Raw genomic sequence first — 19006 nt, forward strand, 5'->3', positions numbered from 1 at the left:
ACAGCAACACAAGATCCAAGCCGTGTCTGTGACCTATACCACACTCACAGCAACAGTGAATCCTTAACCCACTGAGCGAGGCCAGGGATCGAACCTGCATCCTCATGGATCCTAGTCAGACTGATTAACTGCTGAGCCACAAAGGGAACTCCCAAAATGTTTAAATTTTGCTGAAGTCTGCTTTATCTATTTCCCTTTAGTTACTTGTGCTTTGGGGTGTCATAGTTAAGAAGCCATCGCCAAAATCAAGGTATTGAAGGTTTGGCATCAGTGGTTTTGGACGTTCGCAGCTGGTTCCAATGTGCTGTTCCCTTTAAGAACCACCAGCTGAAACTCCTAACTCCTCAGGTAAATGTGAGTGAACCCTGCACGGCCAGCTTCCAGGCATCTCTGGGGTGATGGTGCAGCAGAGGGCTGACCACCACGCTGGGCGAGCAGAAGTATGTGGACCAGAGTCTGAGAAGGACGCGAGCTGCAGGCAGGAGTGCGGTGCCCAGGGCCCCCCACCCCGCCCCCAGGCCACACGACCCAGCAGGTAAGTGCTGGGGATACTGGGGAACCCTCCTGCTGTAGAGCTGAGGCCTCCCCAGCTAAGATGCTAAGTTACCCGCCTGGTCCCAACGGCCAGTGAGCAGGGCCGAGACCGGTCTACAAGCTCGAGTCCCAGAGAGAGGCCTGGTCCCCAACACGGCACACCTGGGACCTTGCCAGAAATGCCAAATCGCCTCATTACTCCGGGGGCGGGGCGTGGAGAAGGGCGGGAGCCAGGCTGTCAGGTGATTCTGCTGCAAACCCGAGGGCCCTGCTCCTGATTAGAGACGCTCCATCTTCTCCCTGGGCCTCCCTGGGCACGGGGGCCCCAGCAGCCTCCCCGCAGAGAAGCCTCTTCTCTGCCAGACCTTGAGGCCACAGGACCAACGGGCCAGCCCTGCTCCGCGTCAGCCCCCCGACGTGGACGGACCTCCCCGGGCCCGAGGACAGGGAGGGAGGAGGCCCCACAGCCTCTCGTGGGCTCTGGGGGGTCGGGACCTGTCTTCTCCAGCCTGGGACGAGGCACCGACCCCGCCGAGTCCCGCCACCCCGATCACCTGAGGAGGCTGGACGAGCTGCCCGAGTGAGAGCGGTCGCACTCCCGGCCGGCGACAATGGCTTTCCACGTCCTCCCGCTGAGCTCGCTCTGGGTGACGCCCTGACGGAAGTACAGGGCCCGGTCCGCCCAGCCGATGCCCCAGACCTGGGACAGAGAGAGGTACGGCTGGGGGAGCCTGGGGTGGGGGGTGCGCCCCGGGTCTGGGGGACGCATCTGCAGAGGCGGGCAGCGCGTGGGTGAGGGCGCGCCTGTCGGGCCAGGAAGGGGATGGGGTGGCCGTGCAGTGAGGACAGGAGTCAGATGTGGGAAGTGGAGCCCAGGGGGGCCTGGGGAGGGCAGGCGCCAAGCTCAGGAGAGGCAAGGACCCCAGGGGCTTCGGGAACCAGGGTCCGGGGGAGGTGTGGGTGCCGGTGGGTGCTGTGCAGGACACAGGGTCCCCCCATGTCCCCATCCTCCCTGTGGCCTTTGGTGGGAAGGAAGCTGCATCCAAATGAACCCAGAGGATGTCCCCGTCTTTTTAAAGATGCAAAATAATCTTGACTCTGACCTCATTTTCTATGGGAAAGGTGGCCGAGCCGGCCTCCTGCCCTTGGCCTTTGGGTGCTGAGGAAGGCAGGCACCCTGGGCAGCTGAGGAGCCTGGGAGCAGCCCATATGGGGCCCCAGCCTTGGGGCACCTGAAAGCAGAGCTGTGGCCCCTCGATGGCAGGGCTGCGGCATCTCTATCACTTGGTCATGGCAGGTGATAGAGACGTGCTCAGTCCAGGGGGCACCAGCCAGTGCCCGCCTCTCCCCTGACCACATGGGCCCAGCTCCCAAGGTGGGTGAGGAGAGCGTGGGGACACAGGAAAGGCCAGCTCTGCAGGAAGAGCTTCTAGTGCAACGGGGAAAGTGTCACTTTCACATCTGGAGTCTTCAAAGAAGCCACATCTCACTGTCTATGGGACGGAGGCTGCGCTTCAGGCGATGCTGAAGAGACGCTGTGACTACAAAGTCTACAAAGTCGGAAGGTGTTTCTTCTTGGACTCGGTGATCTGATTTTACCCCAACAGTTCTCAACAAAACCCTTCCCAGGCTCAGAGTTCCCACTGTGGCTCAGCAGTAACAAGCCCAACGAGCATCCATGAGGATGCGGATTCAGTCCCTGGCCTCTCTCAGTGGGTTGAGGATCTGGCATGGTCGTGAGCTGTGGTGGAGGCTGGCAGCTGTAGCTGCTCTTTGACCCCTCGCCTGGGAGCTTCCCTATGCCGCAGGTGCAGCTCTGAAAAAGAAAGAAAAAGAAAAAGAACCCCCTCCCGCCAGGCCTCCGGGGTACACGCCCCTCCCCCACACCCATGCTCACTGCCTCGGCTCTGAGGGTCCCTGGGGGTGTGGCCTGGGACAGGTGGGGGCTCCAGGACTGGAGTGCGCAGAGGGGCTGGGACCCCCTCCCGTGCAGGCCTCGTGAGCGAGTCCAGCGGAAAGGGACAGCAGGACGCATGGGGGACCCCATTCTGAGCCGGGGTTGCCGCCCCTGCCCGGGGGACCAAGGCTCAGGACCGCACCCACCTGGTCATTCAGCCCCACGTTCACCATCGTCATTTCTCCCACCATCTCGATCCAGCTGGTGCCACAGGGATTGTGAGAGTTGACACCTCTTCGGAACCAAACCTGGGAACGTCAGACATAAATACGCCTGCCTGGGGTGGGGGGCACTGAAATGGATGGTTGGTTTTTTTTGGTTTTTTTTTTTTTTAAGTTTTGGGAAGAACAAATGAATAATTTGGTCCTTGGGTTTAGACCACAGATGAGCACAAGCACACTGTACAGAAAAGCTGCCCCTGACGTGGGGTTGGAAAGAGATGACGGATGCAACGTGAAAGCAGCTTATTTTACTGGATTTGCCTCTGATGAAGCCAAAGTGACAAGCTCTGGGCAGGAGAAAGCAAAGGGTTTCAGAAAACTGGCTTCTGATTATTTGAGATGTTTCGGCCTGTTGAGCGACAGGTACAGCCGCTCTGCACTTGGTACTGGGCTTGGCCGATGCCAGATTCGTTCTAAAGGGTTTAGACCACACTCACAAAAACAAAAAACCACGCAACCCTCAAAAGGAAACGGAGCCCTCGGACCCAGTCCCTCGGGAACCCCGGCTTACTTTCCGGTCCTTGGTGACAGCCCAGAGCACGCCGACTCCCGCGGAGACGTGCATGATGCCATTTTCTGACGTGGGGGGCTCCACTATGGACCACGAAATTCCTACGGGGTCCCAGGAGAAAGTGTGGGCGCCCGGGCACCGAGAGCTGCACACACCCCACCCCGGCCAGCAGGGGGCGCAGGGCCGCCCACCTTTGGGATGGTTCCTGTTGATTCCTTCCCGGACCAAGGCCTGTCCCTCCCAGAGCGTTGCCCACAGCAGGTCGTGGGGGCCACAGCTGATCTGAACCACCTCCCCGGGGGTGTCCACCAAGGACCACGATGAGCCTTCGGGGTTGGGGTGGCTGACGTCCTCTCTGTACCACACCTGCGCGGCGAGAGAAACCCACGGGGAGGGTCAGGCAGGGTCAGCCAGGGCTGCGCGGCCGGGTCCTCTGCCCAAGCTTGGCCGCCTTTTCATCAGCACCTGCCCAGCCCGAACCTGGAGTCTCCTGGGGCCCCGGGGACCAGGGGGCCAGGACCGCCCAGATCTCGGTCACCCCTCCCCACTGCCGTCGGGATCCTTGAGCCAGATGAGATGACTCCCCATCCCTGCTAAAAAAACGCGACACGGACACCTGGATATTGGCGGTCCGAGGGGACCGCCCTCTTCTGCCATCTGCTTCATTGTGAGAGCACCTGCCTCAGGCCGGTGTCCTGCGCCCCCTAGTGGCGACACACTCTAAGGGAACCTGTCTCTAGCAGAAGCTTCCCGGTGGTTGGTAAGGAAGCCCCTAAGCCCCCTCCCAGGAATGTCTAAACCCTCTGCCTCTTTTCCTCCTTAACCTGAAGAGAGAGCGCGTAATAAAAGACTTAAGGGCTGAGCCACCCGCTCCTACTGTGCCACCTGTTTGGCTCATTCCATCTAGAGGGGGTCCAGGAGGACTCGGACCCCTTCCAGAGAGCTGTTTCACGGTGGGGACTCTATCGTCTTGCTCTTTTTTTTTTCGTTTTAAAATTCTTTATTAGATATGTGATTCATACTAATTTTATTTATAAGCTTTAAATTTTGTCCTAGCTAAACTGCCTGAACATTTGTGAATTACGTGCCATGATCTCACTTATAATGATACAAAATTTTCAGTGATTTAGTATAGAAAGTATTTTCCAAGGAAAAAAGACAGTAGAGCAGATTGGTTATAACCTGCCATCATCATCACCCACAAATGCATGTGTTATGGGTCGTATTTGCACATGATGTTTGGGGCTTTGTGTGTTTTTTGTTTGTTTGTTTTTTGGCTGTGCCTATGGCATGTGGAAGTTCCCAGGCCAGGGATTGAACCCATGCTGCAGTTGCGACAGCAGCAACAGATCCCTGACCTGCTGTGCCCCAAGGGAACTTCCAGCACATGATATGTGTTTTTTTGTGGCTGCACCAGTGCATGCAGAAGTTCCTGGGCCAGGGACTGAACCCAGCCCACAGCAGCAACCTGAGCCACAGCAGTGATAATATCAGACCCTTAACCCACTGAGCCATCAGGGAAATGTTTTTGTTTTTTGTTTTTGTTTTTTGCACATGATGTTTTGCTGGGTGTTTCCTCAAACACCTTAGAGAATAAATCAGCAGCTAGGCGACAGCGGCTGTCCCTCACTGCAGCCCCAGGCCCAGGCAGCCCCTCTTCTGCTTCCCACTGGTTTGGGCCCAACTGTCTGCCCAGATCCTTCTGGGGCCCAGGGTCCTGGTCACACCTTTTACGGATCATAGGAGTGAGGCAGGACAGCCTGGCTCACACCAGGCAATGCTCTCAGGCCTGTTCTCCCTTCTTTGCATCCAGGTGGCATGGCCCCTTGACGGGGACTCTGCTCCAGGCCAGCTCCCGCCACCCTTCAGCGTGGCTCAGAAAACGACAGCTGACGTACACCCAGACCAAGCAGGACCTAGAGGTAAGCCTGGTAAAAGCCTGCTGTGACTGTTCCCGAGCCGACCTGAGAATTTGGGTCACGTTATGCTGAGAGCATGGAGTCATGACGAACACTCGACAGTCACAACCAAAGTGCTGGTTGTGCCAAGGACAGTTTAGGTCACTGCTGCTTTCGTGGGTGGGTTTTATTCCTGTGCTAGGTTCACAAACTCCCCAAGAAAAGAATCCCCTCTCCTTTCTAAACATCTGACCCTCGTTCACCCACCCATCCATCCACCCACACACCCATCCATATAACCATCCATCCACTTATTCACCCCCCACACATATCCACCTGTCCATACCCCATCTGTCCACTTATTCATCTATTTATATACCCACCAGACCATCCAGCCACCCACCCCCATACCTCTCCACCCACCCACCAGCAATACACCCATACACCCACGCCCATCTGCCTTCCTGCCCACAACACTGCTGGAGCCCGCTGTGTGGGAGGCACCGCAGGGGAGCAGGCAGGGGGCTGAGGCTGTCCGGGGAGACAAGAGTGATGGTGTCCGAGCCAAGGGTGGACAGTGATCAGTGCTCAGGGCTCAGAGGAGAGATGGGCGAGGACCCGGCCTGGGATGGGAGGTCAGAGACTTCTAGGAAGAGCGGGCCCCAGCAGGCCCCCCAGGACAGCAGGGGTCACAGGAAGGCGGGCTGTGGGGCCCCCAGTAACACGCTGCCTGCCCAGGGCAGCTGCAGCTCCAGAGCCAGGAGGGCCAGGCGAGGTCTGGGGCGAGCCCCTCCTTCCCCCTGAAGGCCAGCTTCCCTCCCACCCCGCTACCCGTGGCCCCCTCCTTCGGCCACCTCCCTCCAAGGCCCGAGGGCACAGCCTTACCTTCCCCTGCAGAGACACGGCCCACACGGACAGGCGGCCCACGGGCTCATCTGTGATCTCCCACCCCCCACGGAGAGGTCGTTGAAGGGGTCGGGCAGTTGCTTGGGGTCATCCTGCGACGGGATCTGCGACAGGCAGGTGCGAGGCAGCAGTCAGTACCTGAGGGCACCTGGGCCAGTGGAAGGCAGCGCCCCCTCCTGGTGGACACCAGGACGTGCAACCCCCCACCCCAACCCGCGTTCCGCTGTGGCCCTGAGCGTGCTGGCTGCCTTCCATCCTCCGGCTTGGCCCCTGCTGACGCCACAGAGAAGGCAGCATCAGGACAGAGAGCTCCCGGCCTGGGCCCCCCACCCTGCCCTCTATGGGCTGTCAGGCCTGGGCTGCTGTCCCCGATGGGACCCCGGCTTTGCAGTTGTGATGCCACTACCCCTGCCTGCACCCAGAAGGGGGCTGATCAGGCTCCTGCGGCGAAAGTGCCCCTTGACCTTGGTCGTCCCCTAGCTGCTGGCTGCTTCCAGCCCAGGGGCGGGAGGCTGGGCCCCCCTTGCCGCATGGGCCCTGCAGAGGGGCGGGGCACTGGCTCCTCTCATTCAAGGTCTTATCGGACCCTGGTTCAGGCTTCATGTCCCTACGTTGGTTTCTCTGGATCACGGAAAACTACAAGAGCCAGGGTGGCTCCTGTGGTGGTGGCAGGAGAGGTGGAAGGGCACTGACTGAGGCTCAGGGCCAGCCAGTCCTGTGCTGTCCTGGGCCACAGTCTGCTCAGCTCCCCGAGCAGCAACCCCCAAACCAAGGGACAGGCATGGCCTGCACAGGAGCACAGCAGAGGCCAGGCCCAGGGCTGGCGGGGGGTCCCCTGTGCCCGTGGGGAGGGTGGGGGTGAGGGTCCCTGTGACTGCAGTCACCCCCGCCCCCCAGGCCACACACAGGCTCCCGGACCTGGGCCCACGTGTCCCGGGATTTGTATCTCCTGTACCGGATCCACCGACGCCGGCGCACGCAGGAATTCCACTTCTTGTCTCTAGTGTAGGTGGCAGGGAAGTCGATGGCGTATGTCCACCCCTGAAATGTCAAGATGGGGCGGGGGCGGGGGGCTCTGGAAGGCGCTCCAGGAAGGAGGAGGAGAGCCGGGGTGGAGGGGGCAGGATGGGGAGGGGTGGGAGCCAGCAGCAAGGCCAGGCAGCGGGGAGCACGCGGGGCACGGGCTGGGGGCTGGCGCCAGGGGGTGCTGGGGACAGCCCTGGGGGGACAGGCCGAGCCCAAGGCGCTCCCTCCCCGCGGGGGGAGCCGCGGCAGGAACCGAGTTCACCTACCCCTTTCTCGGTGGGTTCCCCTCCAAAATTCTCATCCACGTACCAGTCCGACTCCCACTCCCAGTGCGGCGAGGGCAGCGCCACCCCATCCAGCGGCCGGTGCTGGAGCCCACTCACGTCGCTCCACGGCCAGCGGTCGCTCGGCAGGAGTGTCTCACAGAAGCCGCCCACGGGGTTCCAGCGCTGGGGGCCCGAGGCAGAGACCAGCCTTAGGCCCTGCAGCCGGGGGCCTCCCTGGGCCAGGGGGACCCTCCTGCTCGGCTCCAGGATGGGAAGGGAGCAGAGGGCCGGGCCCCGCATCCTAAGCCAGCACCTGGACGGCGCCCCCAGGGGCCGAGGAGTGACTTCCACCCTGAGCCGCAGAGGCCACGGCCCCCTCCTCGTGCGGAGCCGGCCGGCTGCCTGGATGAGGACACAAGAGGGCCCCCCAGGGAACCAAGGACCCAGGATGCTGCACGAATCGGATCTCAGGCAGAAAGAAGGCAATACGGGTGGGGACTGGCCGGGAGCCTGGGACGCGGAGCTCCCAGCCAACCAACCCACTCGGCAAGCCCGACGCGTGCCCACCCGGGACCCCACCTGATTCTCATAGGCCTCCTCCCGGCGGCGGATGGGGACGTCGCTGGAGCTCACGCGCACGTACACCTGGTGGTCGCAGGCGATGCCCCAGCAGCACTGCGCGGCCGCGCTGACCCGCTTGAACTCGAGCTGGGCGTCCCTGCACAGCTCCCAGTGCTGCGCGGCCGTCGAGAGGGTGCACACCCTCCCAAAGAGATCCACCGCCCACAGCGCCGAGCTGGGCATGGCCTTGGCGGCTGCGGGAAGACGGCAGAAGGGCACAGGTCAGCATCCGTGGCTCCGGTGGGGACTGGGGGGGTGGGGTGGGGGGACAGACAGCTAGACCGGGCAAGGGAACCCTGGGCGCAGCTGTCTCCTGCCACATCTGGAGAGCAGGCTGAGTGCCCCCCACCCAGCCCCAGCCCCGCAAAGCAGGGGCAGAGCCCAGCTCCGGCCCACTGCCCTATGCTGTTCCTTGTCTTTTTTTCCTTCACAGGATGGGGACTTTTTTCAAACATACAAAAAAGGCCAGAGAATAATACGTAACTACTACCTACTGCCCCCAATTTAACAAATGTCATTATCGTTGCCTTGTTTTTAAAGGCCACCCACAGCATATGGAAGTTCCCAGGACAGGGGTCGAATCAGAGCTGCTGCTGTGACCTATGCCACAGCTGCAGCAACACTTTAACTTCCTGTGCCAGGCCAGGGATGGAACCCAAGTCTCTGCAACAATCTGAGCGGCCGCAGTTGGATTCTGAACATACTGTGCCACAGCGGGAACTTCTATGCAGTCATGTTTGTTTGTTTGTTTTGTCTTTCTGTCTTTTCTAGGGCCGCACCCGTGGCATATGGAGGTTCCCAGGCTAGGGGTCCAATCGTACCTGAAGCCACTGATCTACACCACAGCCACAGCAACGCCAGATCCGAGCTGCGTCTGTGACCTACACCACAGCTCATGGCAACACCAGATCCTTAACCCACTGAGTGATGCCAGGGATCAAACCCACAACCTCATGGTTCCTAGTCGGATTCGTTAACCACTGAGCCACGACGGGAACTCCCTGAGCAGTCATATTTCATTCAGACCTTTCTTGTCAAAATAAATGAAAAGTTGTAAATTTAGTTGAATCCCAAACATACACGCATCCATGATGGACAGGGCCCCTCCCTCAAGCTGGTATCACTGTGAGCTTCCTCTATGGGTTTGGTGTCCTGTGGGAGCCCGGAGGCTGTGCGTGGCAGGGATGTGAGGGTGCTGCTGTCACCCTCCTGGTATGACCACGCCCCCTCTTCCCCGTCCCCTCTCCTGCCATTCTCCTCTCCTGGTCCTTCTTTCTTTTTTTTTTCTTTTTTTTTTTTAATCCATTTCTTGGGCCGCTCTTGCGGCATATGGAGGTTCCCAGGCTAGGGGTCTAATCGGAGCTGTAGCCACCGGCCTACACCAGAGCCACAGCAATGCCAGATCTGAGCTGTGTCTGCAACCTACACCACAGCTCACGGCAACGCCGGATCCTAAACTCACTGAGCAAGGCTGGAGATCGAACCCTCAACCTCATGGTTCCCAGTTGGATTCGTTAACCACTGCGCCACGATGGGAACTCCTCTCCTGGTCCTTCTTGCCTCCCTTCCTTTCTACTCCATGGGGTGTATAGGGTGACCGCTGTGCTCTACCTGCCCGGGCTGAGGATGCTGCTGTTTCCTGGGGTGAAACTCCCGGAGCCCTGGCTTCCGGTAGAGACAGGCCTCCCCCCATGGCAGAGCCAGACCCACAGTAGCAAGACACAGCAGCCTGGGGAGTAACAAAGAGCAGCTCTGCCTGACAATACGGCCCCCACACCCAAGACAGATCACTGCCCCAAGGGGCGGACACAGCCTTTCTGGTTTGGAAAGCAGAGCTACCAGCAGACAGAGTCTGGGTGCCTTGAGGCTGGAGCCAGGTTTTCTGCTCCTGAGACACGCCAGAGGCACAAGGGCGATTCAGAAAGAGAGGAGATTGGACTATGACAATGCAGATGGAGCATGTCTGAAAACAGGAGCATCTGCTGTGAGCAACTGGGCTCCTTTGGAACAAAGTCTCTCTTGCAAACACCAAGGAGGAAAAGTGCAGGCTGGGAAGGGAGTGACTGAAGGATAAAGGACAGGAAGCAGGGACATGGAGCAGGTGCCGAGCTTTGGGAAACACCCAGGACAGGAAGTAAAGGAAGATGACAGGGTTGGGATCCCAACTGTTAGAGTGGGGAAGCTTGATCCTCCACCCAGGGCTCCAATGCCCAGGGCAAACATGCGGGATGTCAGGATACCAGCCATTTGAAAACTGGCATCTGTGTCCGGGTGCCTGAGCTGGGACCCCTGGAAGAGCTGTGCTCCGCCCCCCATGTCCCTCTGCTCCTCCTTGGTCAGGCCTGAGGGTCCATCTCTCCACCTGCAGCATCTATGCTGTGACGAAGAGTGCCCACAGCCACTCTGGAGCCAGAGCGTGGGAATTCGAATCCTGGCCCCACCACTTTCTGGCATGACCAAAAGCTGGCCAACTAACCTCCCTGTACCTCAATTTCCTAATCTGTCAAAGGCAGGAAGGAAGACTGACCTCGCTGTGTAGTTGTGAGAATTTAATGAGACCAGACTTCCCGTTGTGGCTCAGCAGAAAGGAATTTGACTAGTATCTATGAGAACTCAGGTTTGATCCCTGGCCTCACTCAGTGGAACTCAGTGGGTTAAGGATTCGTCATTACCATGAACTGTGGTGCAGGTCACAGATGCGGCTCAGATCTGGTGTGGCTGTGGTATAGACCGGTGGTCACAGCTCTGATTTGACCCTTAGCCTGTGAACCTCCAAATGCCGTGCGTGCAGCTCTAAAAAGATTAAAAAAAAAAAAAAGTGACCATATAGGTGAAGAGTTAGAATAAAGTGGTCAGTACCCAGCATGACCCAATGAGTGTTACTGAGGTCATTCAATGACTTGGCATTTGCTCTCACAAACTGCCACTTCTGTCTCTTAAAAACCAAGAAATTAAATCCCTTTGTGGTCAGCCTGCATCTTCAGCCTCTTCACTTCCTCTGTGCCTCCCTGTGCTCTGCACGTCATGGGCATTCATTCAATATTACAGAAAATCACAGCCCCTTGCATGCACCACACTGCTGACTCCCTGAGCTAAGCGCAAATACGGCTCCAGGGAAGTCACGTGTCATCAGTTACTTATGTTAAAAGTAAGGTGCTAGTAGGTGGTTAGGTATGTGATAAAGTACTGTAAACTGACAACGGTAGAGCCTGGGCGGTGGGTATGTGGGCATTGACTGTATATTTTCAGTTTGGCTATATGTTTGACAATTTTCATTATAAATTGTTGGGAGAAAAGTAAGCTTTTTTACAGAGGGTAAGGGGGGATGTCAGTTTCCAGGGTGACATTTTAAGTCCTGTCTTCAAAGATACTTCTCAGCTCACAGGTCACTGTATAAGTAGCCACTTAGGTCAGGCTCAATCTGCAGGTGGATCTCAATGAATGAATGGGGATGTTGGACTTGGATGCACTTTGCTCCAGAGAAATGACTAAGCAGTAATTTCCACAGAGACATAATTGAGCCTTCTGGGCACCTAACAGAAGATGCTAGAGAAAGGTGGGGCTTGGGGATATGCTTGAAAAATCTGGTGTGGAAATCCAGGTACCCATCACTTCCCAGCTAAAGATGACATGAGGGGAACATCCTTGGTCAGCCCCCCCCCTTTCTGCCCTTGCCAGGATGTGGTCCCAACTTCTCAAGTCACTTCCTGGCTGTGAGGTGATGGAGCAATCTGTCCTGGGACACTGGGTCACTAGGTCAGAGCACTCCTGAAAAGGAGGATGGAGCATTAAGTCCCATGGTTCTGAGATCCCAGGATTTCTTTGTTTTGTAAAGGTAAAGGGACAGCAGCAGCATCTTCCAAGAAAGCAACCTCTGATTCACCAAGAACTTCTGCACAATGAATTCCAGTTGGACCCTCAGTCATTTTGCTTAGAAGGGCTGCTCACCACCTGCAGAGCCAGCTGCCTGCCGACACAGATTACTTAACAGATCCCTCTGGAGACATAAAGGTACCCAAGGGAAGGTGGGGTGGGGGGAGTAGGGTTATGTGCGGTAGAGGGAGGGACACAGTTCCCAGGAGAGCCTGAAGGTTTACTTCCCAGTCAGCGGTTAGGACTCCTTCCTGCAAGGCTTCCTATTGGTCTGTTTTTCTATCACACACCCTGTCTCATTCTCCCCCCTGCACAAACAGAGCAAACCCTGGCTACGAAAGTGGCTGACTGCCTGCCAATTGTGGGGAGCTTTTGTAAGGCGACATCGAGGTGGGAGAAAAGAGCAGAACATGCATGGCAGTCGAGTCCTTCCCAGAGAGCAGGTCCACCCATTCTATAGAACAGGAGGTGCCCTGAGGGGGCAGCTCTTAAGATGAACTCCCAGCTCCCATCATTGGGGCGGTCATCCTGGTTTCACTCTGGTTCGGTGCACTTGGGCGACAGGTGGGCCCCCTGCCCTGCCACCAGTAGCATCTCAGAGATGGGCCCTGACCATCTGTCTGAGCTAATCCCGCGGCAAGCAGATTTGCTCTCACCACTGCCCAGAGGAGGGACACACAGGCTCCTCGCAGTTCGATCCTCTGAACCCGAGGATCAGCAGCCCAAGTCACTTCCCAAGTCACTCCAGCGCAAAGGCTGGTGGAGGTGTCACGTTCCGGGGGAGGTGGATGGCGGACAGGGGGTGGCGCCCCGCAGCGAGTGCGGGAAAGAGCACCAGCACAGCCCCTTCCTACCTCCCCGCGCCGTGGGGCAAACGCAGCTACTGCCCCCGGCACCGCCCCAACCTGGGGAGGGGGGGCAGGGCGCCCGTCCCACCTCGTGGGCCACCGCTGCACTCACCTGGGCCGGCGCCCGGCGGGCAGGTTCGCGGCGATTGCTCCTCGGCGGCAGGGAGAGCGGGCAGGCCCTCCCCCGCTGCCGGAGAGCCGGTGGGCAGGAAGCGGCAGCCAGGCCCGCTCCCATTGGTTGGCCTCGCAGTGACGCAAGGGCCAGAGGCGCGGGATTGGCTGCGAGAAGCTGCGTCACCTGCCGGCTTCAGGGTCTCGGCGGGTCGCTCGCCCGCCCACTTCCGGGGTCTCGGGGAAGTTGTGCTGGGGCATTTGGTGGAGGGGCCAGCTTCCCGCTCTCCTGGGAAGGAGGCCGCTCCCCACCAGGACTCCGCCCCCGACCCGGGCTCCCCAGGACCACCTGCACGAGCAGGCGCTGTGTTCTCGGGGTGCAGGCAGGGACGGGGGAGCATCCAGGGGTTCCTGGATGCGAGGAGCCGCAGGGACTGAGGACGGAGGAGAGCCGGCTTGTGGGCTCTCGGATCTTGGGCGTGGAAACTGGTGTCTAAGTGGTTTCCATCTAACTGAAGTGTCGCCTTGAGTACACATGAAGCTTTAACCTTTTGGGAGAACTCCTGGAAACGTGATTTTGTGACCACAGCCTGACGCGGTAGCAATAACAGGTCACCCTCTTTTCAGGCTCTTGTGTTGCCAGCGCCAGAAAACCTATTTTGAGGTAGCTAATATCATGATACTAACATGTGAGTGCTTGCTGAGTGCCAGGCGGTGATGTAAGTGTTGTCTGGGCAGCTTCTCACGTCATCTCTCCAACAACTCAGAGGGGCAGGTGGTGGTGATGTTCTCAAAGTTGGGATGGAGAAAGGAGGACAAAGCCAAGACCAGGAGATGGGATTAATGAAAGGCCTGGCACAGCCAGACATAGAGGCAAAAGCAGGATTACCTCCCATTCTCTCTGGTTCTTGCTCCTTTCTGAGGACACAGTGGGCAAGTCCCACAGGGTCGACTCCAGTGGGAGCAAAGGCAGAAGCCTCTGGTTCACCCTGGATGGCTCTATGGAGTCTTGTGCATAATCGAGGAACAGCATTTGTGGACTGACTTAGTCTGGAGATGTGGGTGGTATAGATTATATGTTCATGTCCCCCAGAATTCACCCACTGAAATCCTAGCCCCCAACGTGGTGGTATTTGGAGACGGGACCTTTGGGAGGTAATCAGGTCATGAGAATGGTGCCCTCATGAAGAGACTAGTGCCTTCATAAGCTGGGACACAGGAGCCCTCACACCCCTTCCCCTTATGGGGATGCAGCAAGAGGGTGGCTGTCTTCATGCCAGGAGGCATAGACTCTGGACACGGTATCTACTGCTGACTTTTGCTCTGGGGCTGTCAGCTTCCAGAATTGTGAGAAATCAATACTTGTTGTTTAACCACCCAGTCTGCACTATTTTTGTTGTAGCAGCCTGAGCTAAGGCCCACAGCTCCAAGGCTCAGCCAGACAAAGTGAGTGGTTCCTCAGAGGACAATTAGGGTACTATTAGCAAGAACATGAGTGGCTGCTAATGGCAGAAATATTGGTCTGGAGGTAGAGAGAGCTGGATTCTGTTCTCTCTGTGATACTTTGTAGCCATTTCTCCTCTCCCGCCTTGGTTCCTACTTGGAAGAGGAGGTGAGGTGGGAGCTCTCCAAGGTCCTTGCAGCGCTCCTGTGCGGGGGCAGAGTTCTGTCTTCCTGGATTCAGGGTCTGACACCATGGACCTTCTGGGGACCCGTATTCTTCCCTGACCCCACCCCCTACCCCCCAATTCATCCAGCCTTCACAGAGCTGACTCTTCTTTTTTTTAAAATTATTTAAAAATTTTATTGGAGTATAGTTGATTCCCAATGTTGTATTAGTTTCAGGTGTACAGCAAAGTGAATCAGCTGTACATATACATGTATCCGTTCTTTTTTCCTACATAGGTTATTAAAGGACATTGAGTAGACCTCTGTGTGCTGTACAGTAGATTCTTGTTAGTTAACTATTTCTTCGCATATTTTCATTTTTAAGTATTTTTATTATAGTTGATTTACAATGTTCTGTCAGTTTCTGCTGTACAGCAGAATGATGGATTACACATATATATACATTCTTTTTCTCACATTATCCTCCATCATGTTCCATCACAAATGATTGGATACGGTTCCCTGTACTATACAGCAGGATCTCATTGCTTATCCACCCCAAATGCAATAGTTTGCATCTACCAACCCCAAATTCCCAGTCCATCCCACTCCCTCCCCCTTCCCTCGGCAATCACAAGCCTTTTTTCCATGTCCATCAGTTTTTTTCTTTTCTTTGGAAAGGTTCATTTGTGCCATATAGCATGTGGTATTTGTCTTTCTCTTTTTGACTTACTTCAACTAGTATGAGAATCTCTAGTTCGATACACATTGCTGCAAATGGCATTATTTTGTTCTTTTTTTTATGACTGAGTAGCATTCAGAGCTGACTCTTCAGTTATTGTCAAGAGGTCTGCATTTTCCTGCATGATCTTTATTCCTGTTTCTGCTTTATCATGTTAACTCCCTTGTCCTGTTTCTTCCCCATTCTAACCCTGTCACTTCTCTCCTGGGCCAGACGCAGGGGGTTCAAATTCCAGGTCCATCACTTACCCTGTGAGTGTCTCAGGCTCTGAGCCTGTGTCCTCATTGGCACAGTGGGAATGGCACCACCACCTGCCTCTCCCGGTTGGAGGGAGGGTGACGTGACAAAGTGCATGGAGAGCCTTACAACAGTGCCTGGCACCCATGGAACACTCGCATATTCCTAGAATTATTATTATCATCATCGTCATCACCTCTGGGTTATTTGGGCTGGAACACTTGGGCATTTGCATTACTGCTTAGAGAGAGTTCCAGAAATACTTTAGAAACAACACTGGATTCAGCACTCAGCCCCATGATTAAATGGAGGGCTGCTTCCAGGATGACGGGCCATGACCGTGTCTGGTATATGGGACGGGGAGGGATGGCTGGACTGATGCCCACGGTTGCCCATCAGCCCAGGTGAGAGTTCAGACTCTTCCCAACAGCGTCCCCCACCTGGCTCCACTTTGGGCGGTAGCCCTGTCTACCGTGAACCTTTAAGCTCGAGCCTTGGCACAACTCCCTTTGCGGGCACCCCCCCCCAGCACCCCATCAGATCTCTAGGCTCCCGCCACGCAGCCCCCACTGTCCCATGTGCCCTACCCACCTTCCTTCTCCCTCCGTCCATTCTCACTCGGCCTTCAGTCTCCGTCCGCTCTTACTGACCCGGGAGGAAGTAGACCCGGGAATGTACAAAGCCCCTCACACTTTGGTCGTTCTCCGTTCGAACCCCTCCCACCCTGGATTGTGATCATTTTCCCGTCTGTCTCCCTGGCCATACCGGGAGATCTCCGAGGGATGACTTTCTTACTCATCTCAGAAGTTCCAGGGCTTCATGATGGCCTAACACACAAGAGGTACTCAACTTGCAAGGCGGGAATCACCCTCCCACAGTCCCCCAGCTAATGGGTAAATCATGCATGGAAAAATGTTGAGGAGCCTGAGCAGCACGGGCGGAGATGAGCAGCAGGGACCCCCACACCCCTCACTCCCCCTCTGCACCGCATCCCCCCCCTCCCACCAGCAACGTCAGAGGCAGTCTTTGCACATCCCCAAGGCGGCTAGGTGGTTCCTAGGCTCCTTCAATGGTAGGTCTCTTTGTTAACCACGGCTGTCTCCCTTCTCTGTGGAAACTATTATTCACCGGGAGTAAACTCTTACTCGCAAGGGCTTCGCAGGCTTTTCACTTGAACTCCCCTTACAGTCCTTCCTCCCTTTGTAAAGCCAGTCGGTCCAGTGTCTCCCAGGGCAGGACCCTGGGCAGCCTTGCTCCTTGGCTTTCGGTCCCTTCTTGCCACTCAGCCAGGGGAACCGAGCTCCCAGGGTGGCCCACACCGCACTGCTCCTCTCTTTACACTCTGCTCGTTAAGTGAATCCAACATGTCCATTTTTTCCTTTCCATACTTAAGGGGCCAGATGAAGCAGCTAAAAATACAGTGTTTCGGGAGTTCCCGTTGTGGCTCAGTGGTAACAAAACCAACTAGTATCCATGAGGACTCAGGTTCAATCCCTGGCCTCGCTCAGTGGGTTCAGGATCAGGTGTTGCCGTGAGCTGTGGTGTAGGTCGCAGATGAGGCTTGGATCCCACATCGTTGTGGCTGTGGTGTCGGCTGGCAGCTGTGGCTCTGATTAGACCCCTAGCCTGGGAACCTCCATATGCCCCAGGTGCAGCCCTAAAAAGATTAAAAAAAAAAAAGTACCTCTTTATAGACGTTTTATAAGAAAAGCATTCCTTCTTCCAGCTTTGAAGTAACCATATGTGCAGTTGATGTGTTACAGCTATGTAAGATCTAAGCTTTCAAATCAAGATTCATCAGTGTGTTGGGAGTTGCTGCTGTGGCTCAATGGGTTAAAATCTGACATAGTGTCTCTGAGGATGTGGGTTCGATCCCCGTCCTTGCTCAGTGGGTTAAGGATCCAGCATTGCCGTGAGCTGTGGTGCAGGTCGCAGATGCCTCTCAGATCTGGTGCGTCTCTGGCTGTGGGGTAGGCTGGCAGCTGTAGCTCCGATTCGACCCCTAGCCCCTAGCCTGGGAATCTCCATAGGCCCCAGGCACAGCCCTAAAAAGACAGAACAAAACAAAAAAAAAAAAATGCATTTCTCCCATCTCTGGCAGAGGAAAACGTACAGAACTGGTTTGTAAGAAAAGTGTAACTTGTGGCGTCCCCTGGTGGCCTAGAGGTTAAGGCTCTGGTGTTGTCACTGTCACTGCTATAGCACAGATTCAGTCTTTGGCCCAGAAACTTCTGCACGCCATGGGCACAGCTAAAAACAAAACAAACAAAAATGTAACTTGGGGTGCATGTGCACGTGGAGGTCCACAGACACACACAGGCAGGTGCCTCGAAGTGAAGACATGATGTCTTCGTGTCTAAGGGAAAACGTAACAGAACTTCTAAAAGCCAAATAAACACTGAGCTAAACCTGGAAGCCAGTGACCGTCACTGTCACAGCTGCCTTGTCCTCTGCCCAGTTATGCAAAGTCATGTAAACACAGCTAAGTCAGGCGTTCCTTTGGCAAACACTTTAGGGGCGCTTACCATGTGTGAGCCTCTGAGCTGGCAGCACTGGGGTTCACATTGGCCAAGACACCTTTCCTCCTGGAGCTGAACAGGTCCAATGGGGGTCAAAGAAATACGTTACGAGGCAGGATAGACTATAACCCTTCCGGGTTTATTTGAGTGGTGAGTATCAAGGCAGTTGATCAGGGGTTAAGGAAGAAAAACTGGAGTTCCCGTTGTGGCACAGTGGAAATGAATCCAACTAGGAACCATGAGGTTTCGGCTTTGATCCCTGGCCTCGCTCAGTGGGTTAAGGATCTGGCCTTGCCGTGAGCTGTGGTGTAGGCCCCAGAAGTGGCTGGGATCTGCTGTGGCTGTGGCTGTGGTGAAGGCTGGCAGCTGCAGCTCCAATTGGACCCCTAGCCTGGGAGCCTCCATATGCTGTGTGGGTGGGGCCCTAAAAAGCAAAAAAAAAAAAAAACAACCAACTGATACGGTCAGTGGTAAAGTACAAGGGTCGGAAAGCCCAGGTTAATTTGCCTGAGATAAGCTACCCTCCAGGAAGCAAAATAAAACTTGCACTCAGACTTGAGGTCCCTCATGTCCTCGTATTTATATGCCAGAAGCCATTCAGGTCTCTGGGTTTATCTATTATCTTCTGAAAGCTTCGCAAGTAGGACCCGCCTTGCCCTCGCCTTATGCATGATCCTGGCTCCACTTTGCAGAGTAAGCAGTTTGAAGAGCTTCTCCTGGCACCACACCTGCACAGAAAGTTCAAAGCCAGACCATAATTCGGGGCATACCTGTACATAAAAGGAACGTAGTGTATAGTTGACTCCAGAAATACAATTTTTTTCTTTCTTTCTTTTTTTTGCCTTTTCTGGGGCCGCTCCCACGGCATATGGAGGTTCCCAGGCTAGGGGTCGAATTGGAGCTGCAGCTGCCAGCCTATACCAGAGCCACAGCAACACGGGATCCAAGCCGTGTCTGCGACCTACACCGCAGCTCACGGCAACGCCAGATCCTTAGCCCATTGAGCAAGGCCAGGGATCGAACCCGCAATCTCATGGTTCCTAGTTGGATTCGTTAACCACTGCGCCACGATGGGAACTCCAAGAAATACAATTTGTCAAGTTCGCCCATTGTCCCTAAAAAGCCTTT

At 56.0% G+C, this 19006-nt stretch overlaps 1 protein-coding gene and 1 long non-coding RNA gene across 2 annotated transcripts in view; one reads left to right on the plus strand and one right to left on the minus strand.

The window, feature by feature from the left end:
• The window catches only part of TECPR1 (tectonin beta-propeller repeat containing 1), a 28883-nt gene extending 16001 nt beyond the window's left edge, over positions 1 to 12882 (minus strand). Inside the window, 10 exon segments of the mRNA XM_021086091.1 lie at positions 1089 to 1234; positions 2638 to 2739; positions 3224 to 3324; positions 3415 to 3589; positions 6007 to 6077; positions 6080 to 6131; positions 6946 to 7068; positions 7320 to 7502; positions 7899 to 8134; positions 12774 to 12882. Of these exon segments, the coding sequence (XP_020941750.1) occupies positions 1089 to 1234; positions 2638 to 2739; positions 3224 to 3324; positions 3415 to 3589; positions 6007 to 6077; positions 6080 to 6131; positions 6946 to 7068; positions 7320 to 7502; positions 7899 to 8123 (1178 nt within the window). The 5' untranslated portion in view covers positions 8124 to 8134; positions 12774 to 12882.
• LOC110259846 lies at positions 1163 to 7998 on the plus strand. Its single transcript, XR_002342226.1, has 3 exons — positions 1163 to 1249; positions 5037 to 5145; positions 7912 to 7998. It is a non-coding gene; the product is annotated as an uncharacterized LOC110259846 (long non-coding RNA).

This window comes from Sus scrofa, chromosome 3 (genome assembly GCF_000003025.6).
Source record: "Sus scrofa isolate TJ Tabasco breed Duroc chromosome 3, Sscrofa11.1, whole genome shotgun sequence".
In the NCBI taxonomy this organism is placed as follows: domain Eukaryota; kingdom Metazoa; phylum Chordata; class Mammalia; order Artiodactyla; family Suidae; genus Sus; species Sus scrofa.